Source organism: Colias eurytheme, chromosome 24 (assembly GCF_061535395.1).
Source record: "Colias eurytheme isolate Ceu_HAF_F1 chromosome 24, ilColEury1 Martin Lab GWU primary, whole genome shotgun sequence".
Taxonomy (NCBI): Eukaryota; Metazoa; Arthropoda; class Insecta; order Lepidoptera; family Pieridae; genus Colias; species Colias eurytheme.
In genome coordinates, this window is record NC_143003.1 from 240,151 (window position 1) to 252,306 (window position 12,156).

A 12,156-nucleotide genomic window follows, 5' to 3' on the forward strand; every position below is an offset into this window, starting at 1 on the left:
AAAAAGAATTATCGAAATCGGTTCAGCCGTTCTCGAGTTATGCGCTTACCAACACATTTTGCGATTCATTTTTTGTATATAAGAAGATAATAAAGCTAGTTAACTAAAATGTCAAAAATTGTCCGTGGTACCTACCTTGTCTGTGTTCTGTGGAAGAACATATACATATATAATATTATAATGAGTTTATTTTTGAAGTACTTTGGTAATTGTAAAAACGATTTTAAACAATAACAAAATAATCACTTTCTTATTTTAGCGTAGTATTATACAATTATTATCACCGTGATTTTATCTTCAGAGCGGGCAACATTGGAATATATTCTCTGTTTCACTCAAAAGTTGTGTATCATGGACAGTCAAATCATAAAAGAAAAAGAATGAGCTTGCAAAATGACATCTAGAAAAATTATTTACTATTTGTCAATTTGTGAGAAGTGGTATGTCGCGTAAATTTATGATGGCTTAAAGTATTTTAAGAGGAGCTTGTTGTCGGTTTTAGTATTAAGCGATTTATTTCGCTAGTACGGAAGCGAGATAAATTAACGTGATATATTGCTGTGATGGAGAATAAACTGAATTATCGTTTGTGTTAATGGCGAAAATATTAGTGTGTCGGTGTGTTGTTTAGTGAGAGGCGATGGATCGTCGATGCTCACAGTCGGTCCGGACGCTGGTTTTCGACGATTCCGATTCTGATCCACCTAAAAATGAACAGAAGAAGAATTTGTCGTCGTCCGTTGCTCCATCCTCCTTGAACCAGAGCGCTGAAGGTAAATCATAAAGCATTATAGTTATATATTTTGTGCATATGGATTACTGTTTTATTTGTATGCGCGGAGTTTTCTTGATTCTTGATTTGCTCAGCTGTCATATGTTATAATAAGAAGGCGTGACTTATCGGCCTGCTAACCGCGTTATTTAGAGACAATTACGATGATAGCATTCCGCCTACCTATAAATATATAACGTCCTAGCACTCACGTTGACTGTTATGAAATGTTTGGGCTATTAAAATTGCACGACTATTGATTTGAAGTGATTGAATGTGGTATAGAAATCTATGAAAACACATGTTATACACGATTCAAATATAAATAAATATTATCGATGTACCCACATTATTTTTCTTTCTTTTTTATTAAAAAACGATTTTAGATTCGAATCGATCGAATTACGAAATATGTATGTATATTACTATTTTCCTACTTCAATACTGTGTTAATTTATCACATATCCACTATTTTGTAAACAATGTAGTAGACAAAATTAAAGATAAAATATATAATAGATTTCAAATATAAAATATAACAGGAAATCATATATTTTGTCCATGTCCAATATTCCCAAACAACATAATGATTGTAAACACTCTGTAGTAATGTTCTATTGTATGACTAAAATAGAACAATAGGGATGTTATTGTATGTTTAATAGTTCATGTGTCCCTATAAAATTACATTGTAAATTATTGTTCCTACATAGTAATATATCAGTGTAGTAGTATATCAGTGGATATTCTATTTAAAGTAATTATTAATTCTGTGGAGTTTAAAAGAGAACGCAATTGCCTCAAAATTATATGACCAGACTATTCAATGTGGGGATTTTTAATATTAAAATTGTGTTAGTTGCTAAATTCCTTGGAAATGCCTTGACCAATTATTATGCACAAATTAGTTCAACATAATATTATCGTCTATATTATTTTAAGTTCAAGATTTTACAAGTAAAGAAAACAAACTTAGGAAAATACCTAATATGTAACAGCGATAATGTTTAAAAACAGTCTTATCACAGTTTAGTCTACCCGTTAATGTTTAGAGCCATTATCATCTCAGTTAAATTGAACAGGCCATTACTCCTATCTGGTGCGTTTGATATGAACGTCTTTTGAGAATTTCAGGTTGATATTTGGGTGGGTGTGGATCTTTAACATAGTTATTTTTCTGTAGCGCAAATATTTCAACAATATATATTTTGATTTATTTCTATTGTTTCTATATTTGTTATTTATCTCTTTATAATTATTTTTGCTTGCTATGCCTGTGTGAATCTGTTATCTACTGCAGTAGATATTTAGCTAATTCATATTGGTGAAAAGTATGTATGAATATAAAACCTGAACCATGCAGGTGATAAACAATTTATCTTTTTTTATCATTTATTTATGGGCTTATAAAGAATTGTTCATGACAGCCCCTTTGCAACAAGCACCCTTACTATCTAAATACAAATCAAATAAACATTATATATAAAAGAGAACAATGAGAGGGCTTAGGAGCCAGCTTTATTAACTGTAAGAAAAGCTCTTACCAAGCTATATACACCATTCCTGCGCTCTCCAAACAAGGGTTGGACACCCAATTTACTTTTAAAACATATTCTGAATAGTAGCCAAGGGAGAAGCATTTACTAAAATAGTAAGAAATAGTACCCATCCTTTTCCAAATGTCCTGTCACACATTTATCTAAAGAACAAGTTTTTTCTAATGGCTACAAGTTATGCAAAATGTATGCTGGTTTTGAATAAAATCATCTTTTCAGACAATTTAAGTAGTCATTTGCACGGAGACAGGGAAATTGGATTCTTAATTGCAATTTTTAATTATACATTTATAGTAGAGCCATTTTAATAGGCAACATTTGACAGTTCAACAAAATTCAACAACGTAACCTAGTAACGACGACATAGAATAACATGATATTTCGTTTTGTTAGAACTGCACATTTGCTTAACTTTTTTCAATTACGATTACATATTTATAATAATAATGACCGATACAAGTAATTTTAGGATTTGATTTTACTGATAAACCATTCTAAACATAATAAACAATTTCTGATTTAAAGAACTGACGTCGCTGCAATTTTGTGTCAATAAACCTTTTTTCTTTTTAAATACCAGAGACGTTACTCTAAAAATCTAAATCTGACATCTAGAATCGAATGCATTGATTACTTGGGAATAAAAATTATCATAAATTATTGGCATGTGTTTCAAGTTCGATTGACAAATGTTTCAAGTCCGTATGGTACGGGAGCTGTTAACGTTAAAAAAAAAGTCATTTTAGTATAGTTGGTTTTTTGATATACTGTTCCTCTTGCTATTTCGGTTAGAGTCCGGGCTGTCTGGCTGGCCGCAGTGGTTGCGTTTTTTAGTGCGCATCTTATCTGCACAGGATAATTTCCTTAATTTTAAGTCATTTTTTAACGCGTAATCTATACTAATATTATAAAGAGGAAAAGTTTGTAAGTATGTATGTATGTATGTATGTATGGTTTTCACGCAAAAACTACTGGACCGATTTCAAAAATTGTTTCACCATTAGAAAGCTGCATCTTTACTGAGCAACATAGGCTATATTGCATTTTCAAAAAAATTAGAGATCCTTACCAAAAATGCAATAATGTAACCCAAGGTGTAAAAAAATCCTCAATAAAACTTTTGTCATCGCGTGCGCTGCGGAATCTATTGAAGATAGAACAAAAAAATGTTCTACGGTATTATAGAATGGATCAATATCTACAAGAAAGTCCGCGATACCATATGTCCATCTTCAGTAGTTATGTTACTACAACAACTTTTTTACGTTTTCAAAGTAAATAGAAGTGCCGACAGTAATCAAACCATGTTATCCATACACATATATTAATCCTTATCCCATTAAATGATGTTTTATTATAGACTGTTTCAATACCAGCAAAATACTTTTTAAATGAAAAGAATTGGATATTCCATTCAAAAGATATAACGAATTTAAAAGTGTCAATCTACAGAAAATAGTAGGTATACTGTTCGAGCAGGCCGTAGTGCGGGGGTCACGGAGGAATTCTACCAATATGCGTCTTGACGGAACACAGTGGGGTTTTGGTCGGTAGGAATCCGACATAACCCACGGCCCCTCCCCCGGAGGCCGTGGGTATCTATGAAAGATTTCCCCACTAAAACAAAAAAAAAAAAAGGCCGTAGTGCGGGACGGGGTAAAGGTGATTTTCATGTGATTAAAAATTAGACCTATAGTCCGACCTATAGTAGACTTTTCACTGTAACGATATCGCTATTTATGCGGGTGAAACCGCAGGGCATTGCTAGTTTTTAATATTTTGCCTTTAGATAGATCCATCAGACATAATTTTTTTTATTGCAAGACGTTTTTTTCGTTGTTAAATAGGTGCCAGACGCAATTTTTTATTTCGTTTTTATAAAAAATTCAAATTATTTTAGAATGTCTGTAAATTTCATATTATGTTCTTCAAACATAATATAATCTAAAATTAATTAGCCAGACGCTAATTCGATTGTTAAGTATTAAATATGTACAAATAAAAACGTAGTGAAAGTAGGTAAGTATAACAATTTGGTGATTGTGTATATGGAGAGATAGTTTAAAGTGCAAGAGAGATAGAAAGGGTCGGCCGCGAAAATTAAATAACAATAAAAAATAACTTTTTTTTTTCGAAAATATACGATGCATAGAAATTGAATTGTTCCTACTCTAGGATTCCCTGTGTTGTGGGAACAAGTACCTTCCATTGGTACATTTTATTCCTTAGGCTAAAAAATAAACTAGTATTAGGGTACATCAACAATCTTCTATACAAAACAATTTTTTTTTATAACTAACTAGCGACCCGCCTGGCCCTGGCTTCGCACGGGTGCAATGCTGATATTAAATACACTACAGAAAAACTGCAAACGTTGCATATAAAAACATAGCGGCCCGCTCCGGCTTCGCACGGGTATAAAATAAATAGCCGGGCGGCCGGCCGGTACCGCCGCAAACGCTACGTCCCGCAATTTTTAAATATCTGTAATATCTTCGAAAATATTCACTTAAATCATACGGTGTAAAGGGCCATATAGATCTATATTAAATGAACAATGTATTCAAGGTCTTTAATTGGTTAAGGATTAATGCTGTACCTATTGGTTAAAATCGCTTCGAAAATAAGCCATTATTATTTGTCGTAAAAAGTAAATGACAAAAAAAAGTTATTGTGGGTTATCCATAAGAGATAGACATATACCATCACGGACTTTTCTATAGACCTTTTCAATGTGTACTATTATAGTTAGTACATTATTTTGATAAAACTCGTAGGGTTCAGCCTGCGTTTGCACTGTATGTGGAAAAAATGTAATTATTTACGACATCACATTAGAAACCTCAAAAATAACAGTACTTTTCCACTATTTAATGGGTGTTATTATACATATAAACCTTCCTCTTGAATCACTCTATCTATTAAAAAAACCGCATCAAAATCCGTTGCGTAGTTTCAAAGATTTAAAGGGACATAGGGACAGAGAAAGCGACTTTGTTTTATACCATGTAGTGATGATGATAACAATATTAATTCATTAATCTTAATATATATACATAAATCTCGTGTCATAATGTTTGTCCTCAATGGACTCCTAAACCACTTAACCGATTATAATAAAATTCGCACACCATGTGCAGTTCGATCCAACTTGAGAGATAGGATAGTTTAAACATGTAGGTACCACGGGCGAAGCCGGGGCGGACCGCTAGTGTACTAGCTATATAAATTCATGCTAACTACTTTAGTTAAATTCAATACAAACTTAAACATGCGAGTGTGTACTGTGTGTGTGTTCACGTGTGTGTGTCTTGTGTGGTGTGGTGTGTGTGTGTTGTGTGTGTGTATGTGTGTACATCATTATTGAAACTAATTTTCTAGTTGTTTACAGATGATGGAATATTGGAAAACAATAACAATTCCTTAGACGATAACATAAATAATTCTGACAGTGTGAGGGAAGATGATGATGATTATGAAGATGGCTTTTTAAATTTAACAATGTAATTGTTTAACCTTCATTGATAAGTATAGATTTTACTCTATTTTCAATGTATGGTAACTTTAATATTTTATTTTTCACTTTTATGTATTTTTTTTTCATTTTAGCTTTTATTTATAAGAACAAGTGTTAATAATATTGTATTCTTGCAATTATTTCCTGTCGCATAATTAAAATACACTAGCTGATGAGCTGCATGCTTCATTACTTTTTTTTATTTATACACATTATTTAATACTTAACAATCGAATTAGCGTCTGGCTAATTAATTTTAGATTATATTATGTTTGAAGAACATAATATGAAATTTACAGACATTCTAAAATAATTTGAATTTTTTATAAAAACGAAATAAAAAATTGCGTCTGGCACCTATTTAACAACGAAAAAAACGTCTTGCAATAAAAAAACTATGTCTGATGGATCTATCTAAAGGCAAAATATTAAAAATTACGCGTTAAAAAATGACTTAAAATTAAGGAAATTATCCTGTACAGATAAGATGCGCACTACTAAACGCAACCACTGCGACCAGCCAGACAGCCCGGACTCTAACCGAAATAGCAAGAGGAAGGGCGTTTGTCCACTACAAGGAATTTTACGGTCCGGCATTCCGATTTTTTACGGTCCGGTATGGCACACCATTAAATCTATAGACTAGCTTGTGCACCTACGTAATTTTACTGTCCGACATTTTACTTTTCCCTATTCCGGATGGTTTTTTGTGTCTACGAGTCGCTGTAGGTATAATTGTTTTCGAATGCCCACTTGCTTGGATTTTACTGTTTTTACTGCATATGCCAATTGAAAGCAAGCTCTTGTTTTACTTTCTTTTAGTTGGCAATGAGATTTGAGAAGTCGGTATTGTTATTTTATATACATTGACCAAGCATTGACCTATAATTATTATCTAAGTAAGTGTTGGTAAGTTAAAGTTCAAGTGGGAATAGCTTTAGCTCCTCGTCACCGATTAAAATAAATAAGTGAAACACGCATTTTAAATCTCTTACGGAACTTTACTTTTTATTATAACGAAATAATATTATATTTCACCTTCTATATTTTTTACTCGTTTCTTGAAAAATGCAAAAAAAATCATTTTTGGCATTATACCGCCAAACTTCCTTGAACTGTACCACACTGATCCGAGTAAAGACGGACAGGTGCACAAGCAATTCATCGGTTTTTTCATGCCACACCGGACCGTAAAAAATCGGAATGCCGGACAGTAAAATTCCTTGTAGTGCACAAGCGCCCGAACAGTATATCAAAGAACCAACTATACTAAAATTCTCACTTGTCAACGTCGGTAGCTCCTATACGAGTATCGATTAATTCACTTTAATCGATGTTTTTAAGCAGGTTACCACCCTATGAAGATAAAATTGATAGACGTCAAATGTTGCCTATTAAATTGGCTCGACAATAAATAAATATAGTTGTAACATTGTAATCTATACTACTTATCTATACTAATATTATAAAGAGGAAAAGTTTGTAAGTATGTATGTATGTATGTATGTATGGTTTTCACGCAAAAACTACTGGACCGATTTCAAAAATTGTTTCACCATTAGAAAGCTGCATCTTTACTGAGCAACATAGGCTATATTGCATTTTCAAAAAAATTAGAGATCCTTACCAAAAATGCAATAATGTAACCCAAGGTGTAAAAAAATCCTCAATAAAAAATCTGTCATCGCGTGCGCTGCGGAATCTATTGAAGATAGAACAAAAAAATGTTCTACGGTATTATAGAATGGATCAATATCTACAAGAAAGTCCGCGATACCATATGTCCATCTTCAGTAGTTATGTTACTACAACAACTTTTTTACGTTTTCAAAGTAAATAGAAGTGCCGACAGTAATCAAACCATGTTATCGATACACATATATTAATCCTTATCCCATTAAATGATGTTTTATTATAGACTGTTTCAATACCAGCAAAATACTTTTTAAATGAAAAGAATTGGATATTCCATTCAAAAGATATAACGAATTGTTAAAAGTGTCAATCTACAGAAAATAGTAGGTATACTGTTCGAGCAAGCCGTAGTGCGGGGGTCATGGAGGAATTCTACCAATATGCGTCTTGACGGAACCACATGAGTAGACGGAACACAGTGGGGTTTTGGTCGGTAGGAATCCGACATATTAACCCACGGCCCCTCCCCCGGAGGCCGTGGGTATCTATGAAAGATTTCCCCACTAAAACAAAAAAAAAAGGCCGTAGTGCGGGACGGGGTAAAGGTGATTATCATGTGATTAAAAATTAAACCTATAGTCCGACCTATAGTAGACTTTTCACTGTAACGATATCGCTATCTATGCGGATGAAACCGCAGGGCATTGCTAGTAATATTATAAAGCTGAAGGGTTTGTTTGTTTGAACACGATAATCTCTGGAGACACTGGTGCGATTTGAAAAATTCTTTTGCTGTTAAATAGCCCATTATCGAGGAAGGCTATAGGCTATATATTATGATCACGCTAAGACCAACAGGAGCGGAGCAATGCGGGTAAAACCGCACAACACAGATAGTTCATGTATGAATTTATATGATTACTAGCGGCCCGCCCCGGCTTCGCTCGTGGTACATGTTTACGTTTTCTCTACATAAGAACCATCCTCGTACTTCAAGGAATATAATAAAAAAAGAATTATCGAAATCGGTTCAGCCATTCTCGAATTATGCGCTTACCAACACATTTTGCGATTCATTTTTATATGTAAGACTAGATTTCCGCCCGCGGCTTCGCCCGCGTTTTCAAAGGAAAACCCGCATAGTTCCCGTTCCCGTGGGATTTCCGGGATCAAACCTATCCTATGTGTTAATCCAAGTTACCCTCTATATGTGTGCTAAATTTCATTGTAATCGGTTCAGTAGTTTTTACGTGAAAGAGTAACAAACATCCATACATCCATACATCCTTACAAACTTTCGCCTTTATAATATACTAGCTTTCCGCCCGCGGCTTCACCCGCTTTGTCTAAAACCTAATAAATTATATACGAAAACCTTCCTCTTGAATCACTCTATCTATAAAAAAACCGCATCGAAATCCGTTGCGTAGTTTTGAAGATTTAAGCATACATAGGGACAATAGGGACAGAGAAAACGACTTTGTTTTATACTATGTAATGATGATAACATCGTGTAGTATGTAGATGTAAGATCTTTATTATTTACTAGCAATGCCCTGCGGTTTCACCCGCATAGATAGCGATATCGTTACAGTGAAAAGTCTACTGTAGGTCGGACTATAGGTTTAATTTTTAATCACATGAAAATCACCTTTACCCCGTCCCGCACTACGACCTTTTTTTTGTTTTAGTGGGGAAATCTTTCATAGATACCCACGGCCTCCAGGGGAGGGGCCGTGGGTTATCTCGGATTCCTACCGACCAAAACCCCACTGTGTTCCGTCAAGACGCATATTGGTAGAATTCCTCCGTGACCCCCGCACTACGGCCTGCTCGAAACGTACTATTTTCTGTAGATTGACACTTTCAAATTCGTTATATCTTTTGAATGGAATATCCAATTCTTTTCATTTAAAAAGTATTTTGCTGGTATTGAAACAGTCTGTAATAAAACATCATTTAATGGGATAAGGATTAATATATGCGTATGGATAACATGGTTTGATTACTGTCGGCACTTCTATTTACTTTGAAAACGTAAAAAAGTTGTTGTAGTAACATAACTACTGAAGATGGACATATGGTATCGCGGACTTTCTTGTAGATATTGATCCATTCTATAATACTGTAGAACATTTTTTTGTTCTATCTTCAATAGATTCCGCAGCGCACGCGATGACAGAAGTTTTATTGAGGATTTTTTTACACCTTGGGTTACATTATTGCATTTTTGGTAAGGATCTCTAATTTTTTTGAAAATGCAATATAGCCTATGTTGCTCAGTAAAGATGCAGCTTTCTAATGGTGAAAGAATTTTTGAAATCGGTCCAGTAGTTTTTGCGTGAAAACCATACATACATACATACATACTTACATACATACTTACAAACTTTTCCTCTTTATAATATTAGTATAGAATATAGATATTAGAAAATATTAGAAATATTAGAATATTAGAATATTACATGTAAGAAGATTATTAATTACATATATATGTTAAATATTATGTTATGAGACGACTGACCTGAATCACTTTTAACTTGTACATTTTACAGTTAGATATTGTGTTTTTTATGTTGGGAAATTCTCATGGGTTCATTAAAGGCTTAGTCATGAATGTCTTTTAATGTTATGTATTAAACTTTAATTTAGTATGGTATGTTTTTATTGGAAGTTGAAAATTTCATTTTATTCATTGTCTTTATTTTGATAATATGAAGGTAAAAATATTTATCCATTTTAGGAATGAAATAAACAGTCTAACAATGCTCTTTTTTATTGTTTGGAAGTAAAATGCTAATGAAACATGGCAAATGTCTATTTATCACAACTAAAGTTGTTATTAGGTATTCAATTATTTTTACATTTCTAAATGTTTGACATTTTATTTTTTACATTATTTATTATTTCTTAATAAATCTTTTAAACACTGATTTATCACACGATGATATCATGATATACCAGTACTTTATTTATGTCTGACTCAGTTCGGGTTAAGGTGTTTATTTCAATTAGTGTACCTGTGTAGACTATTGATTGCAGTACAAATAATTATAGACTCACCGTACCAATATGTTTTTATTGTTGTTGTTTCCTTATCAAGATAAATTAAAGTACAATATGGTACTTGATTTCAGTAAAATTGTATTAAAAAAGCTGAAATAGTTTTCAGTTACAGATAAAACAAAGTATTGCATTGATTTTTTACAGTGAAACTTCTTTAGGCGCGTTGAGACTTGAGAGTACATTTTCAAGGTCGCGTCATGGCAATACCGTCACGTCATGGAGTAAGGCGATGATTTGGGAATCTTTGAATGATGCCAAAGAAGTTTCACTTCTGACACGTGTGCTCGGCACACACGTTCTTTTTTTGTTGTACTGTGTTGATATTATTATTCTATTCCGCTTAATTTTTATAACACATAAAACTTTTCCCAGTAGCCAATAATTTATAACTATTAAAATAATTATCAACCGATAAAACAATGTCATATCAGATATTGAACCCTTACATACTGCAATCATATATCTAAATCTAAATTTAGTATAACTATCTTTTTGGCAAACTTGATTGTAAAACTAGGTGACATGAAAAGAATGTTGCACGAACAAATATCTTATACTCTACGACAGCTGATAACATCAGTACACTGTATTGATTTGTGAAATGTATTGATATTGTCAATAAACATTTATTATGAGTGAGGTCAAAGGCTTTAGGCATTGTTTCGTAATTTTCGAGAATGTAATTGAGTCGTGATATGAGTTTGTTTGCAACTATACCCTTATCCCGGTCAATTTTGAGGATTCTGAGCCTCAAAAGGAAAAGACCGGTGAAGTGCGAGTCGGACTCGCGCACTGAGGGTGAACAAACTTATGTTTAGGGTTCCGAACCTCAAAAGAAAAAACGGTACCTTTATAAATTATCACTTTGTTGTCCGTTTCTCTGTCTGAAAATTTCCACTAATCAGAAAAAATCTCTGACGGGAAAATTTCTCTGTCGGGAAAATATCTGTCAGAAAAATATAAAATATATAAATATACATATACATATATGTATAAGCCAAGAAAAAGTTCATAATAATATATATAATAAGGAAAATTTCCATGTCAGGAAATTAAAAAAGTACCCACATTATAATTAATCTATACATCTATACAAATATTATAAAGAGGAAAGGTTTGATTTTTTGTTTGTTTGTTTGTATGAATTGAATAGGCTCCGAAACTACTTGGCAGATTTGAAAAATTCTTTCACTGTTGGAAAGCTACATCATTTCTGAGTGACATAGGCTAGGTTTTATCCCGGAAATCCCACGGGAACGGGAACTATGCGGGTTTTTTTTTGAAAACGCGGGCGAAGCCGCAGGCGGAATGCTAGTATTACATACAACAGTTTCAAATCTTACAAAAATAATCGATGCACTTTGCCTGCGGTTTTTACGCGCATACAACATTTCACTTTTATTAGGATTATATTATACATATACAAGTTTTGTTTTCGTGACAAAGGCAGAATTCTTTGCATAATTTCATTCATCAATGTAGTGAATGTAGAATGTGACAATATTTTATGTATTTATTTATTTTATTGTATATCTATATATATATTTATGTATAGTTATTACTAAAGGTCTATATAACCGTTACCAATTGGGATATTCGTCTCTACGATT

General features: G+C 33.0%; 1 protein-coding gene across 4 annotated transcripts in view; it reads left to right on the plus strand.

Annotated features, from left to right (window-relative positions):
• The first annotated feature begins 432 nt into the window (after positions 1-432).
• Positions 433-12,156, plus strand: part of dop (microtubule-associated serine/threonine (MAST) protein kinase dop) — an 85,085-nt gene continuing 73,361 nt past the window's right edge. For all 4 annotated transcript variants that reach the window (XM_090115798.1, XM_090115800.1, XM_090115801.1 and 1 more), the window contains exon 1: positions 433-773. In XM_090115798.1, the coding sequence (XP_089971924.1) occupies positions 641-773 (133 nt within the window). In that variant the 5' untranslated portion in view covers positions 433-640. The remainder of the gene's footprint in view (positions 774-12,156) is intronic.